The sequence below is a fragment of the Ranitomeya imitator genome, chromosome 2 (genome assembly GCF_032444005.1).
Source record: "Ranitomeya imitator isolate aRanImi1 chromosome 2, aRanImi1.pri, whole genome shotgun sequence".
NCBI lineage: Eukaryota > Metazoa > Chordata > Amphibia > Anura > Dendrobatidae > Ranitomeya > Ranitomeya imitator.
In genome coordinates, this window is record NC_091283.1 from 31,827,502 (window position 1) to 31,844,831 (window position 17,330).

The 17,330-nt window shown below is 46.0% G+C and overlaps 1 protein-coding gene across 1 annotated transcript in view; it reads left to right on the top strand.

Annotated features, from left to right (window-relative positions):
* LOC138661590 (N-acetyllactosaminide alpha-1,3-galactosyltransferase-like) overlaps positions 1-17,271 on the top strand; it is a 43,949-nt gene extending 26,678 nt beyond the window's left edge. Inside the window, exons 3-5 of the mRNA XM_069746406.1 lie at positions 12,102-12,239; positions 12,457-12,727; positions 16,378-17,271. Coding sequence (XP_069602507.1) covers positions 12,102-12,239; positions 12,457-12,727; positions 16,378-16,812 — 844 coding nt within the window. The 3' untranslated portion in view covers positions 16,813-17,271. The remainder of the gene's footprint in view (positions 1-12,101; positions 12,240-12,456; positions 12,728-16,377) is intronic.
* Positions 17,272-17,330: the final 59 nt, after the last annotated feature.

Here is a 17,330-nt window from a genome sequence, read left to right on the forward strand (position 1 = left end):
AGCTGTACATCTCTGCAGTTCATCCAGAGTGATTGTCGTGAAATATGTGTGTATATATATATATATATGTGTTAGGGCTAGCGGAACGCACCAAATAATAAGACAGATAGAGTATGGTGCGTTCGCAGCCCGGGGTCCACCGTGCAGAGGTGGAACCTGCTGCCAAGTAATGACGGACTATATGGCGGTACTCATAAGTATACACACGTGGGTTAAACTTCACCCAGCGTGAAGGAAGCGATCCTGTTGCGTCACAAGATCGCGGTACCGCACATAGAAGGCGAGCAAGTAGTCAGCGAACTCAACCCCAACTAGGATTGAAGTCCGATTAGACCCTTGCTGGCACAACACCGCAACTGGGTGTGTAAAGAAGCTCAATAACAATATTAGGGCACAAGAGTGCATGCGGTGCCGCACTGACAAACGCCACTAACCACCCAGGCTTGGGTAAGGAAAGCACAGAGGAAGTGCACGGCGCCGTACTGGCGGTCACAGCAACTGGACGCTGTAATGTGTGATTAGTGCTGTAGGATAAGTTGGGCGCTAGATAGCAACCATACACCTTCTGCGAACAGACATTCAATAGGGAAGGGGTATCCAAGGACGACTTGCACTCACAACAAACACACGTAAGCAAATGTACACTAGCGCATGGCCGTGCGGTCATGCGCAGTTTATATAGTTGCAGCACAGGAAGTGGCCACAGAAACTTTGCCCTTCCAAGACCTGCCAAGAGGACCAATGGAATGTGCTGCAGGGCCTGAGCACATGACCCTCGATCTCCAACGGGAGATCTTGCCCTGGGCATGCTCAGTGTGTGCAGACAAGGACTTAGTCCCAGAGAAGTCCGCTCGCTGCTGACCAGCACTGGCTTTAATGGCAGAAGCTGAAGAAGCAGCAGTAACTCTCTGTACAGAGTGAGACTGAGCAAGACGCTGGGACCGACGTCCCTGCTGAGCAGACTCCACTGCGGCTGGATAAGAATGGGAGACCGCAGCGGAGATGGCCCGAGATTCCCCCTGTGCAGAAGCGGGAACTCGAGACCTAACATGACCCCCCCTCCTTGGGCCTCGCTACGCTCGAAGGCAGCAATGAGCTGTGGGGCCCGAATGTTTTCAGCAGGCTCCCATGACCTGTCCTCTGGGCCATAACCCTTCCAATCCACCAGATAGAACTTTTTGCCGCGTACCACCTTGCACCCCAAAATAGCGTTCACCTCGTAATCGTCCGTAGACGAACCCGATGTCCCGGCAGATGACTCGGAAAACCGGGACATGTATACGAGTTTCAAGAGGGACACATGAAAGGTGTCGGTGATACCCAAGCGTGGAGGAAGAGTCAAACGGTAGACCACAGGATTAACCTGTTCGAGAACCTTGAAGGGACCCAAGTAGCGAGGAGCAAACTTAGTGGACTCAACTCGCAGCCTGATGTTACGGGCGGAGAGCCACACCAAGTCGCCAGGAGCAAAGGTCGGAGCGGGGCGCCGATGAACATCGGCGGAGGACCTCATTCTCTCCTTGGAGGCCCGAATGGCATCCTGCGTGCGGTCCCAAATGTCCCGTGCCTCCACAGCCCAGTCTGCCACCCTGGAGTCAGCAGAAGACACGGGCATGGGCACAGGAACACGCGGATGCTGGCCGTAATTTAGGAGGAATGGAGTCTGACCGGTGGAGTCGGCTACGGCATTGTTAAGTGCAAACTCTGCCCATGGTAGCAAGGATGCCCAGTCATCCTGCCTGGCAGAAACAAAATGTCGTAAATATGTGACCAAGGTCTGGTTGGCCCTCTCTACCAACCCATTCGTCTCGTGATGATATGCCGAAGAGAGATTCAACTCAATACTGAGTAGACGACAAAGCTCTCTCCAGAATCGAGACGCAAACTGGGGACCCCGGTCACTGACAATTTTGTCTGGCATACCGTGTAGGCGAAAGATATGCTTGACGAACAAGACAGCCAACGCCCGTGCAGAAGGTAGCTGTGGAAGAGGCACCAAGTGCACCATTTTGGAAAAATGGTCGGTGATCACCCAGATAATGGTGCAGTTACGAGACTTGGGTAAGCCCACCACAAAGTCCATCCCGACCATCCCCCAGGGCCTGTCTGCCACCGGCAGAGGATAAAGCAAACCAGCTGGCCGTTGCCGAGGAGTCTTGTTCTTGGCGCAAGAGACACACGCCCGAACATACTCTGCGACATCACGAGCCATATGCGGCCACCAGTATGTCCTCGCCAGTAACTCAGATGTCCTTTTGGTACCAAAATGTCCACCCACCCTGGACGAGTGTGCCCAAGAGAGAACCTCCGGTCGCAAACTGGATGGTACAAAAGTCTTGCCCGGAGGCACAGACTCTAGCGAAACCGGGGCTACAGTTCTCAAGCTCTCTGTGGGGACAATAAGCCGAGGCTCCTCCTCCTCCTCCGCAGATGACACAACGGAGCGAGAGAGAGCGTCGGCCCGAATGTTCTTCTCCCCAGAAAGAAAATGGAGGGTGAAATGAAACCGGGAGAAGAATAAGGACCATCTGGCCTGGTGAGAATTCAACCGCTGGGCTGTCTGCAGGTACACCAAATTTTTATGGTCTGTGAAGACTTGGAAGGGAAAACGTGCTCCCTCCAAGAGATGTCTCCACGAGAAAGCCAACTTCATGGCTAGCAACTCCCTGTCCCCGATGGAATAATTCCTCTCTGCTGGTGAGAAGGTCTTGGAGAAAAAGAAGCAAGGATGCTTCCGACCTTGAGCATCCTTTTGGAAGAGGACTGCTCCAGCACCAACAGAAGAGGCATCCACCTCCATGATAAATGGCTTATAAACATCGGGGCGATGTAGGATGGGAGCGCTAGCGAAGTGTGACTTTATAGAGTTAAAGGCCTTGGAGACCTCCTCAGACCACAATTTGGGATTCGCCCCCTTCTTGGTGAGGGCAACCAAGGGAGCTACCAAAGTTGAGAAGTGCGGAATGAACTGGCGATAATAATTAATGAACCCCATAAAGCGCTGCACCGCTTTAAGAGAATGGGGTTCCTGCCAGTCCATCACAGCCTGTAGTTTGGCAGGATCCATAGCCAATCCCTGGGCAGAGATGATGTAGCCTAGGAAATGTAAGGACTCCTGCTCAAACATACACTTCTCCAACTTGGCATAGAGGGAGTTTGCCCATAGGAGGTCGAAGACTTTGCAAACGTCTCTCCGGTGGGAGTCAATATCTGGAGAGTAGATGAGAATATCATCCAGATAGACTACGACCGAGGTGGAAAGCATATCCCGGAAGATATCGTTCACAAAGTCTTGGAAAACGGCTGGGGCATTACAGAGCCCGAAGGGCATCACCAGATATTCATAGTGCCCATCCCTGGTGTTAAAAGCCGTCTTCCATTCGTCCCCCTCACGGATGCGAATCAGGTTGTAAGCACCCCGCCGATCTAGTTTAGTAAATACCCTTGCTCCCCGAAGCCTATCGAAGAGCTCAGATATCAAGGGCAAAGGATACTTATTTTTAACGGTAATGGCATTAAGACCCCTGTAGTCTATGCATGGACGCAATTCCCCATTCTTCTTCTGCACGAAGAAGAACCCTGCCCCAGCAGGTGACACTGACTTCCTAATGAATCCTCTTGCCAGATTTTCCTGGATGTACTGTGACATTGCCTCCGTCTCCGGGAGAGATAGCGGATAGACTCGACCCCGGGGAGGCTCAGCACCAGGCAAGAGATCAATAGGACAGTCATAGGGGCGATGGGGCGGAAGGATCTCCGCCGCCTTTTTGGAGAACACGTCTGCATAAGATAAATACTGCTTGGGGAGAGAGGAAAGATCTGCGGGTACCTCTGTAGTAGCAACCTGAACGCACTCCCTCTGACACCTACCCCCACAAGATTCACCCCATCCCAGGATTCTGCCAGAGGACCACTCGATATGAGAAGAGTGGTACCGTAGCCAAGGTATTCCCAACAGGACCTCATCAATTCCCTCAGGAATGACGAGCAGAGATATAATCTCCTGAAGAGATGGCGACATGGACAGAGTAAAAGGGATGGTCTGGTGTGTTATCTGTGAGGGCAGTGTCGACCCATTCACCACTCGTACCGTTACTGGTTGAGCTAGCATAACCAGGGGTATTGCGTGACGTTGGGCGAAGGCAGAAGACATAAAATTGCCCTCCGCCCCAGAATCCACGCAGAGCTCTACCGAGTGGGAGAATTAGCCTATAGTAATTGTCCCCTTAAAGGACAATTTAGAGGCAAACGTCGCCGTGTCTAGTGTACCTCCACCTACTACCACTAGACGCTGACGTTTCCTCGACCGCTGAGGATATCTGGTGGCTAGATGTCCTGACTGCTGGCAAACATGACAGACCTTGGGTGCACAAGCGGTCCGGGACTTAGATCCCGCTTGTGACACTTCCCTGGCCTCATGTGACTCAGGAACCAGGACCGGAGATTCCAGAGGTTTGGCGAAGGTAGGAGCCAGCCGAAACCTCTGCCTACACTGGGCTCGCTCTAACCTCCGCTCGTTAAAACCGAGGTCAATTCGAGTGGAGACAGTTATTAACTCCTCCAGTGTGGCAGGAATCTCCTTAGTGGCCAGAGCGTCCTTAACGTGGTCAGCCAGCCCCCTCCAAAATATGGGGATAAGAGCTTTATCCAACCAATCCAGCTCAGAAGCTAAAGTGCGGAATTGGACGGCAAAATGACTGACAAAGGACTCACCCTGAGTTAATGCCAGCAGTTGGAGCGCAGTATCATGGGTGACTTGAGGTCCTAAAAAGACCTGTTTCAGAGTGCTCAGAAACAGCGGAGCACTCTGCACCACATGATCGCCACGCTCCCACAGCGGCGTAGCCCATTCCAATGCCCTGTCCGACAAGTGAGACACTATAAATCCCACCTTAGCCCGCTCTGTGGGAAAACGTGCAGCCAGGAGCTCGAGGTGAATAGAGCACTGACTCACAAATCCCCTACAAAATTTGCTATCACCAGAAAATTTTTCTGGCAGCGGGAGGCGAGAAAATGTCGGATCAGGGGTGGCAATGGACAGGGTTGCTGCAGCCACGCTAGCAGCCTGTACAGCAACTGCGGTAACATCCACAGCTGAGGTTGCGCTCTCAAGAGCCGCCAACCTACCCTCCAGCTGCTGGATATACCGCAAGGATTGCTGTTTGTCCGTCATTACTAGCCTGACCCTGGCGCTAGTGTAATGTTAGGGCTAGCGGAACGCACCAAATAATAAGACAGATAGAGTATGGTGCGTTCGCAGCCCGGGGTCCACCGTGCAGAGATGGAACCTGCTGCCAAGTAATGACGGACTATATGGCGGTACTCATAAGTATACACACGTGGGTTAAACTTCACCCAGCGTGAAGGAAGCGATCCTGTTGCGTCACAGGATCGCGGTACCGCACATAGAAGGCGAGCAAGTAGTCAGCGAACTCAACCCCAACTAGGATTGAAGTCCGATTAGACCCTTGCTGGCACAACACCGCAACTGGGTGTGTAAAGAAGCTCAATAACAATATTAGGGCACAAGAGTGCATGCGGTGCCGCACTGACGAACGCCACTAACCACCCAGGCTTGGGTAAGGAAAGCACAGAGGAAGTGCACGGCGCCGTACTGGCGGTCACAGCAACTGGACGCTGTAATGTGTGATTAGTGCTGTAGGCTAAGTCGGGCGCTAGATAGCAACCATACACCTTCCGCGAACAGACATTCAATAGGGAAGGGGTATCCAAGGACGACTTGCACTCACAACAAACACACGTAAGCAAATGTACACTAGCGCATGGCCGTGCGGTCATGCGCAGTTTATATAGTTGCAGCACAGGAAGTGGCCACAGAAACTTTGTCCTTCCAAGACCTGCCAAGAGGACCAATGGAATGTGCTGCAGGGCCTGAGCACATGACCCTCGATCTCCAACGGGAGATCTTGCCCTGGGCATGCTCAGTGTGTGCAGACAAGGACTTAGTCCCAGAGAAGTCCGCTCGCTGCTGACCAGCACTGGCTTTAATGGCAGAAGCTGAAGAAGCAGCAGTAACTCTCTGTACAGAGTGAGACTGAGCAAGATGCTGGGACTGACGTCCCTGCTGAGCAGACTCCACTGCGGCTGGATAAAAATGGGAGACCGCAGCGGAGATGGCCCGAGATTCCCCCTGTGCAGAATCGGGAACTCGAGACCTAACAATATGTGTGCAGGGGAATATGTATAGATTTATTGTGTCACTGGCAATAATGTAACATCTGTCTTGAAAAACTGCAGGTCGCACCCATGTGTTAATATGTATTTTCCTGAGACAAATAGACTTCTATCTCCAATCTCACCAGGGGGTCCAGCTGGAAGCAAAGAAGAAAGGTAACATTTGACACCTCTGAGCTCTTGGAAGAGAGATGTTATTTATGGCCTGATAGTATCTCTGTGAGAACTTTTACACAAAGGATCTCAAAGAGAAAATATTATATTCATTTGGGGGCGCGACCGTGGTCCAATTAAAAAACAAGCAATTATGATATTAACCTGAGGGTCTGGTCTAGAAACCTGACCTCCAGACCAAAGCTATAAATTAGGGCTGTATACAGAGAAAAGTGTTCACAGGTGAGGGCAGCCTGAGACGCTGATGTGTTCCACCAACTCCATTCACCCACCCTCAGGGAGCAGAAAGCAAACTACCAGTTAGATGATTTCTGTAAGTTTCTCCTGTTTATTTTATACTGTTTTGCATAAGTTGTATGTCTTTTTATTATCATATTTTTATACCTTTTCTTACTGTAAGCACTGAACCTTTTTGTATTAAAGTATAAAACTTTAACAAGTTGAACCTTGAATGTTCTAAAAGAATCCATAGCCTAAGGTGTGTGAGCCTTATGAGTGATAGACATTATTAGTATTAATATTTCCGGGACTCATCACCCGTGTGTTCGATGAGTGGTGGCAGCGTGTATGAGCGGGTGTGTGGCCTGGGTCGGTGTGTGATTTATGCTCCCATTACAGCATAGGACAGAGGTTGAATGCTGGACTGAGAGTGGGGAGATAGATTAACCCTTGCAGGCACAACCCGAGTCATGTGCTGAGAGCGGATACATAACAAATTAGTTGCACCACGGAGTAGGGATCTGTGACAGTGATCATGGGCCTCTTGGCTGCAGCTCTGATCAGTTTTCTCCTTGTTTGAGATGAAAGTTTAGAGGGACGGCCGGGTCTTGGTAGATTTGCAGTGGTCTGATACTCCTTCCATTTCAATATGATCGTTGGCACAGTTCTCCTTGGGATGTTTAAAGTTTTGGAAATCATTTTGTAGCCAAATCCAGCTTTAAACTTCTCCACAACAGTATCATGGACCGGCCTGTTGTGTTCCTTGGTCTTCATGATGCTCTCTGTGCTTCAAACAGAACCCTGAGACTATCACAGAGCAGGTGCATTTATACGGAGACTTGATTACACACAGGTGGATTATATTTATCATCATTAGGCATTTAGGACAACACTGGATCATTCAGAGATCCACAATGAACTTCTGGAGTGAGTTTGTTGCGCTGAAAGTAAAGGGGCCGAATAATATTGCACGCCCCACTTTTCAGTTTTTGAATTTCCACAAAAATTTAAAATAACCAATAAATATTGTTCAACTTCACAATTGTGTTCCACTTGTTGTTGATTCTTCACCCAAAAATTTACATTTGGCATCTTTATGTTTGAAGCATGATATGTGGGAAAAGGTTGAAAAGTTCCAGGGGGTCGAATACTTTCGCAAGGTACTGTACCTAATAATGGGGCCCCAGTCAGTGCACAAGGGCCCCAGGCAGCGCACAGAGGGGCAGAGACAGCGCATGGGGCCCCAGACAGAGTAAGGGTCCCCAGACATGGAACAGGGGCCCCATACATCGCAGAGGATTGAGTGATATACTCAAGAATGGCGCCCCAGACACTGCACAGGGGGCAGAGACATCACACAGGGGGCAGAGACAGTGCACAAGGGGGGGAAGAGACAGTGCGCAAGGGGGAAGAGACAACATGCAGGACTCCTGCAAGCTGTCTCTGCCCCCTGTGTGCTCTCTCCTCCCTGTGCGCTGTCTGGGACCCTCTGTGTGCTGTCTGGGACCCCCTGTACGATGTCTGGGGCCCCATTCTTGAGTATATCACTCCATCCTGTGTGATGTCTGGGACCCCTGTGTGATGTCTGGGGCCCCTGTGTGCTGCCTGGGACCCCGTTTGCTATCTCTGCCCCCCGTGTGCTGCCTGGGGCCCTGTGCACTGCCTGGGGCCCTGTGTGCTGCCTTGGGCCCCTGTGCACTGCCTTGGGCCCCTGTGTTCTGCCTGGAGCCCATGTTCCGGGGCTCTCCTGGGTATCTGACGGGTTGTGGGGCAGGGACTAAGGTGGATGTTGGACTCACCGCCCATGATGCGTCTGACCGGGATGATCCTCTGCTCCATCCACATGGGTTAGGGGCCACAGCTGCGACCGCTCTACGGCCGCTCGATCCGGATATCCTGACCGCTTCTTCCTCCTGTTGCTACATTCGTGTAGACTGCGTGCTCAGCAATGGCGACTCCGCCCTTCCGTGGGTGAAGCCACTTCCAGTTGCTCCGCCTATGCAGCTTCGGACTCCTCTAGTTCTAGTTCACTATGCATAAATGACATTTAATCACTATATAATAACATTAAGCGAATGCAGTAATGTTCATAAAATTCTATGCAGCGGCACATAGTATAACAGTGACTATCAGCACACATTTAATATCTACACTATTTAGAGAGGGACAGGCACATGAGAGCCTCTGTCACACCCCTATATAAAGACTAACAGAACCAGTCCTATAGGTTTGAGGTCTGTAATATTGGGCCCCAGGATATAACACTTAGATATCTTTTAACCCTTTAATCCCATTGGACGTACTATCCCGTCGAGGTGACCTGGGACTTAATTCCCAGGGACGGGATAGTACGTCATAGCGATCGGTCGCGGAGGGGGCTCCCTGCGAGCTTCCCTGAGACCCTCGGTACAAGGCGATGTGCTCACCTTGTACCGAGCGTCTCCTCCCTGCAGGCCCCAGATCCAAAATGGCCGTGGGGCTACATCCAGGACCTGCAGGGAGGTGGCTTACCAAGTGCCTGCTCAGAGCAAGCGCTGGTAAGCCTGCAGCCCTGCATGTCAGATCGCTGATCTGACACAGTGCTCTGCAAAGTGTCAGATCAGCGATCTGACCCTATAACATGATGTAAAAAAATTTTTAAAAAAATCCTAAATAAAGAAAAAAGAAATATTGTTCCCATAAATACATTTCTTTATCTAAATAATAAAAAAACAATAAAAGTACACATATTTAGTATTGCCGCGTCTGTAACAACCCCACCTATAAAACTGCCCCACTAGTTAACCCCTTCAGTGAACGCGGTAAAAAAAAAATGAGGCAAAAAACGACGCTTTATTATCATACCGCCGAACAAAAAGTGGAATAACACGCGATCAAAAAGACGGATATAAATAACCATGGCACCGCTGAAAACGTCATCTGGTCCCGCAAAAAACGAGCCGCCATGCAGCATCGTCAGCAAAAAAATAAAAAGGTTATAGTCCTGAGAATAAAGCGATGCAAAAATAATTATTTTTTCTATAAAATAGTTTTTGTCGTATAAAAGCGCCAAAACATAAAAAAATGATATAAATGACGTATCGCTGTAATCGTACTGACCCGAAGAATTACACTGCTTTATCAAGTTTGCCAAACTTGGAACGGCATAAACGCCTGCCCCAAAAGAAATTCATGAATAGCTGGTTTTTGGTCATTCTGCCTCACAAAAATCGGAATAAAAAGCGATCAAAAAATGTCACGTGCCCGAAAATGTTACCAAACAAGACCTCACATGACTCTGTGGACCAAAATGTGGAAAAATTATAGCTCTCAAAATGTGGAGACGCAAAAACTATTTTTTGCAATAAAAAGCGTCTTTTAGTGTGTGACGGCTGCCAATCATAAAAATCCGCTAAAAAAAGCTATAAATAGTAAATCAAACCCCCCTTCGTGACTTAGTTAGGGAAAAATAATAACATTAAAAAAATGTATTTATTTCCATTTTCCCATTAGGGTTAGGGCTAGGGTTAGGATTAGGGCTAGAGTTAGGGCTAGGGTTAGGGCTAGTGTTAGGGCTAGGGTTAGGGTTAGGGCTAGGGTTAGGGCTAGAGCTAGGATTAGGGCTAGGGTTAGGGCTAGGTTTAGGGCTAGTGTTAGGGCTAGGGTTAGGTCTAGAGTTCGGGCTAGGGTTAGGATTAGGGCTAGGGTTAGGGCTAGAGCTAGGATTAGGGCTAGGGCTAGGGTTAGGGCTAGGGTTAGGGCTAGAGCTAGGATTAGGGCTAGGGTTAGGGCTAGGGTTAGGGCTAGAGTTAGGGCTAGGGTTAGGGGCATCAGGATCCGTTGAAGCGTTCCAGAGTTATAACCTCATAAAGGGACAGTGGTCAGAATTGTAAAAATTGGGCTGGTCATTAGCGTGCAAACCACCCTTGGGGCTTAAGGGGTTAAGCAACATAAGAGAAGAGAAGATTTGCCCCATTTACCAACAATGAATGACAACCCTTGTGATCTAGAAAACTTAAAGTGATCACCAACTTGAATTTTACATCTAAACATTAATATTTAATGTACTATAAAATTAACTATTAACTTTTTTTTGCATCAGCCGCTGGGGACGGCCACTTTTACTTGCTTGTGTGTAAATGTCAAAGTATGACACATACGGCTAATACAGCAGACACATAGGAGACTGCGATGGTACACCAGCCGTATCTGATATACCGTGGCCATGTCAATGGGAACTGTGCACATCTGGCACAAGCAGATTTCGGCTGTGGGGGGCGAGGCACAGTTTTATTGTAGCCCAGTGCCGTATGCTGAGCTGCAATATCCTTGTGTCACCATTATTTATAGCGGTGAGAGGTGGCAGGGCTTCCAGGCATCAGGGAAGCGACGGTGACAGCAGGTATGGCCAGCGGTGGTGAGAATACATTGAGAAGCCTGACATTGTAGGACTAATGCCAGGCTACCAAACTGTTCTCACCACTAGGTCACCGCCTTGTTCTCATTAGGGTAAATAGCGGAGAGAATGGGGCTGTGGTGGGGACTTCTTACAGGTCACATCACAGACATGTTCTCATCCCTGCAGTCACCACTACAGTGGCTAATTAGCTGAACTTCAACGTAAAGAGAGTAGATACCAGTGATGTCTGAATGAGGCTATTCACTGGCTGAGAAGAGCGGAGTATGTGTGCAGAGTGCAGAAGAAGTGAAGATTTGACTGCTGCACTCAACATAGTAAAAGAATAAGAAAGAAAAATGTACAAAATGTATATAAAAAATAAATAGGATTCAAATCAACGTCCTTCCTCTATTAAAATTTACAAACTAAAATAAACAGAATTATTATCGTTGTATCTGTTTTATCAAAATATAAAATTAATCAACCCCTAAAGTAAATGCCATAAACAGAAAAATAATAGAAATGCCAGTGTTTAGCCCAGCACCTCCCTAAAAACAGCAATCAGATCATCGCATGTAACTGAAAATGTTATCACTAAAAATGTCAGCTCTCCTCACATAAAACAAGCCACACACATCCATCACCAGGGGAAAAAAAGCGGTACTCGTCTTAGAATATGGAGACTCAAACCAAATTTTTTTTAAACTCTGATTTTTTTCTGAATATTAAAGAGAAGAAAAAACAAAACAAAACAAAAAAAAAAAAACAATATAAATTTGGCATCACCATAATTATACTGACCAGGAGAATCATGTTACCGAGAAACCCACTTCCCAGACCCCCTAAAAATGGAGGAATTGCATTTGGTCACTGAATGGTTTTATTGCATTTCGGGAGGGGAAACATTTCAATGTTTGACATCTGTAGATAAAAAAGACGATGATCTATAGAGTAAGTCTCAACAGCGATACTTCTGTATAATTGGGAGTCACCCTGACATTAATGTTATCCTTCAGGAGGAAAAAAATTCCAAGACCTAAGGTTGCCATAGAGTAATAGCTTTAGATGGCAATTAAAATGTCGCGATTAGACTGGTTTTATATAAAACTTTAGTTCACGCTCAGTTCTCTTACAGATGCTTTCCTAAGGAGCCTTCCGTAACGTCTTGGGGAGCTCCCATCGTGTGGGAAGGAACATTTGATCCTGAGGAGGAAAATCTTCTTCATCGGGCTCACGGAACTGTGGTTGGTCTCTCAGTATTTGCAGTTGGAAAGTGAGTGTTCGTGATTTCTTTTCCAGTGCAATACACAGGGTGTATGTGGGCTATCATGTGGCAGTTTATTCCAAGATAGAAGGAATAATATTCACAAGCTCGACAGTCATGGTGGGTAGCAAGGTGGAAGAAGGAAAGAGCGAGGAAAAGTCTGAGCAGATCGCAAAGTTGATAGGTTACCAGAAGACATAGGTCATCTCCGCTCTTGTCTCCTCAGGTATCTTGACAGCTACCTTGAAGACTTTCTTGATTCTGCCAATCGCTTCTTTATGCCTGGTTTGCCTTGCATAGTATATATCCTCACTGACCGTCCATTGGATGTGCCCAGAATCCATAAACGATACGGTATGTCCATAACGACCCTCCAAGTGACCAACCGGGCACGTTGGCAGGACATCTCAATGATGCGCATGATGGATTTAAGAGATCTAGTCCTACCACTGGCTCATGACCAAGTGGATTACCTTTTCTGTATGGATGTTGATCAGGTAAGTTTACTTTGTTGATCAGTGGTCTACAATTTGCCAAGACCTGGTGAACCTTTAGGACATAAGAAATAGATAAATAAATGGATAATAGATAGATAGATAGATGATTGATAGATAGATAGATAGATAGATAGATAGATAGATAATAGATAACAGATAGATAAAAGATAGATTATAGATAGATAGATAGATAGATAGATAGATAGATAGATAGATAGATAGATAGATAGATAATAGATAGATAATAGATAGATAGATAGATAATAGATAACAGATAGATAAAAGATAGATTATAGATAGATAGATAGATAGATAGATAGATAGATAGATAGATAGATAGATAGATAACAGATACAGGTCCTTCTCAAAAAATTAGCATATAGTGTTAAATTTCATTATTTACCATAATGTAATGATTACAATTAAACTTTCATATATTATAGATTCATTATCCACCAACTGAAATTTGTCAGGTCTTTTATTGTTTTAATACTGATGATTTTGGCATACAACTCCTGATAACCCAAAAAACCTGTCTCAATAAATTAGCATATCAAGAAAAGGTTCTCTAAACGACCTATTACCTTAATCTTCTGAATCAACTAATTAACTCTAAACACATGCAAAAGATACCTGAGGCTTTTATAAACTCCCTGCCTGGTTCATTACTCAAAACCCCCATCATGGGTAAGACTAGCGACCTGACAGATGTCAAGAAGGCCATCATTGACACCCTCAAGCAAGAGGGTAAGACCCAGAAAGAAATTTCTCAACAAATAGGCTGTTCCCAGAGTGCTGTATCAAGGCACCTCAATGGTAAGTCTGTTGGAAGGAAACAATGTGGCAGAAAACGCTGTACAACGAGAAGAGGAGACCGGACCCTGAGGAAGATTGTGGAGAAGGACCGATTCCAGACCTTGGGGAACCTGAGGAAGCAGTGGACTGAGTCTGGTGTGGAAACATCCAGAGCCACCGTGCACAGGCGTGTGCAGGAAATGGGCTACAGGTGCCGCATTCCCCAGGTAAAGCCACTTTTGAACCATAAACAGCGGCAGAGGCGCCTGACCTGGGCTACAGAGAAGCAGCACTGGACTGTTGCTAAGTGGTCCCAAGTACTTTTTTCTGATGAAAGCAAATTTTGCATGTCATTCGGAAATCAAGGTGCCAGAGTCTGGAGGAAGACTGGGGAGAAGGAAATGCCAAAATGCCTGAAGTCCAGTGTCAAGTACCCACAGTCAGTGATGGTGTGGGGTGCCATGTCAGCTGCTGGTGTTGGTCCACTGTGTTTCATCAAGGGCAGGGTCAATGCAGCTAGCTATCAGGAGATTTTGGAGCACTTCATGCTTCCATCGGCTGAAATGCTTTATGGAGATGAAGATTTCATTTTTCAGCACGACCTGGCACCTGCTCACAGTGCCAAAACCACTGGTAAATGGTTTACTGACCATGGTATTACTGTGCTCAATTGGCCTGCCAACTCTCCTGACCTGAACCCCATAGAGAATCTGTGGGATATTGTGAAGAGAAAGTTGAGAGACGCAAGACCCAACACTCTGGATGAGCTTAAGGCCGCTATTGAAGCATCCTGGGCCTCCATAACATCTCAGCAGTGTCACAGGCTGATTGCCTCCATGCCACGCCGCATTGAAGCAGTCATTTCTGCCAAAGGATTCCCGACCAAGTATTGAGTGCATAACTGAACATTATTATTTGTTGGTTTTTTTGTTTGTTATTAAAAAACACTTTTATGTGATTGGATGGGTGAAATATGCTAATTTATTGAGACAGGTTTTTTGGGTTATCAGGAGTTGTATGCCAAAATCATCAGTATTAAAACAATAAAAGACCTGACAAATTTCAGTTGGTGGATAATGAATCTATAATATATGAAAGTTTAATTGTAATCATTACATTATGGTAAATAATGAAATGTAACACTATATGCTAATTTTTTGAGAAGGACCTGTAGATAAAAGGTAGGTGATAGATAAAAGATAGATACAGGTGTTATAAAAAGTGTTTCCCCCTTCCTGATCTCCTATTCTTTTGCATGTTTGTCACACTTAAATGTTTCAGATCACCAAACTAATGTAAATATTTGACAAAGGTAACACAAGTAAACACAACATGCAGCTTTTACATGAAGGTCTTTATTATTAAACAAAAAAAATCCAAACCTACAGGGCCCTGTGTGAAAAAGTGATTGCCCCCTAACCCCATAAAAACATAAATTAACTGTGGTTTATCGCATCTTTGGGAAGCTGAGTTCAAATTCCCTAGCCACATGCAGGCCTGATTACTGCCACACCTGTTTTAATCAAGAAATCACTTAAATAAGACCTGCCTGGCAAAGTGACGTAGACCAAAAGTTCCTCAAAAGCTAGACATCATTCCACCATCCAAAGAAATTCTGGAACAAATGAGAAACAAAGTAGTTGAGATCTATCAGTCAGGAAAAGGTTATAAAGCCATTTTTACAGCTTTGCGACTCCAGCAAACCACAGTGAGGGCCATTATTCACAAATGGCGAAAACATGGAACAGTGGTGACCCTTCCCAGGAGTGGACAGCTGACCACAATTATCCCAAAAGCGCAGTGATGACTCATCCAAGAGGTAACAAAAGATCCCACAACACCATCCAAAGAACTGCAGGAACCTACCTCAGTTAAAGTCAGTGGGCAAAACTGGCCTCCATGGCAGAGTTCCAAGTAGGAAACCACTGCTGAGCAATAAGAACATAAAGGCTCGTCTCACTTTTTCCAGAAAATATCTTGATGATTCCCAAGACTTTTGACTGCTAGACTGATGAGGCAAAAATTTAAATTTTTGAAAGGTGTATGCCCCATCACATCTGGCGTAGAAGTAACACAGCATTTCAGAAAAGGAGCATCATACCAAAAGTAAAATATGGTGGTGGTAGCGTGATGTTCTGGGGCTGTTTTGCTGTTTCAGGACCTGGATGACTTGCTGTTGTAAATGGAACCATGAATTCTGCTGTCTACCAAAAAATCTTAAAGGAGCATGTCCGGCCATCTGTTTGTGACCTCAAGCTAAAGCGCACTTGGGTTATGCAGCAGGACAGTGATCAAAAACACACCAGCAAGACCACCTCTGAATGGCTAAAAGAAAAACAAAATTAAGACTTTGGAGTGGCCTAGTCAAAGTCCTGACCGTGATCAATTTGAGATGCTGTGGCATGACCTTATAAAAGTGGATCATGCTTGGAAACCCCTTGAATGTAGCTGAATTACAACAATTCTGCAAAGATGAGTTTGCCAAAATTCCTCCAGAGCGTTGTAAAAGACTCATTGCCAGTTATCCCAGATGCTTGATTGCAGTTGTTGCTGCTAAGGGCGGCCCAGCCAGTTATTATGTTATGTGGTAATCACTTTTTCACACAGGACCCTGTTGGTTTGGATTTCTTTTTCCATTAATAATAAAGTCCTTCATTTATAAGCCGCATTTTGTTACTACTTGTGTGAACTTTGTCTAATACTTACATTTGTTTGGTGATCTGAAACATTTAAGTGTAACAAACAAGCAAACAAATAGGAGATCAGGAAGGGGGCAAACACTTTTTCACACTACTGTGGCTAGACAAACAATGAAATATACTTTTATATTTTCTTTCTTCTCTTCAAACCTTTAGATATTCACCTCCAATTACGGACCAGAGGCTCTTGGTGACCTTGTGGCTCAGCTACATTCGGGATATTATTTAGCAAACAGAAAGAAATATCCCCTTGAGAGGAACCCTTTATCTGTGGCTTTCATACCTCCATGGAAGAGTACTTTTTATTACCATGGGGCAGTGTTTGGTGGAAAGCCCACACATCTCGCCAACCTCACCTCGAGATGCCTGGAGGGCATCTTGGAAGACAAGAAAAGGGGCATAGAAGCTATCTGGCAGGATGAAAGCCACCTCAACAGATACCTAACTCTGGAACATTTACCATCCAAGGTGCTATCACCTGAGTATTGCTGGGACAACAGGTTATGGCTGAGGTATCACAAACTAAGCTGGGCACAGAAAAATTATGAGAAAACAAGACTCATTGAACCACAAGATGGTTCCTTGCCGTAAATTATTGACCGTGCTTACACAGACGGACACCAATGGAAGGAAGTTATGTCTCTTACTGTCTGACATCAATATGAAGATTCTACAATACCAAGAGGCTAAGATCTTTTCTACTTTTTATACATTTTTTTTTTTAGATTTTGTTTTATTTTTTTTTTTGCCTATATTAAGATCTGTGAAGGGTTGATGATATTTGCCAAGTCCCTATGGGAACTAGGGAGATCTCCCCATTTTTTTTCAATAAGCTGCCCAGATGTTCTGGAAGAATTGTCTAGTATGTTCCGCCATATACTGTCCTCATATCAATGCCACAAATTGCTCTCTAAATACTGCCCAAATAGAGTTATCATTTAGTTTGAAAATAATACCGTTACAGAATACCTAAACAATACTTCCATATACTGTCCACATGGCATTGCCATAATATATATCGGTGCAGAGCAAATAAAATAATAAACTTTGTGCATGTGATTGGAATGGGGTATCCACAGGATAGGTGATAAATGTACGATCTATGGATG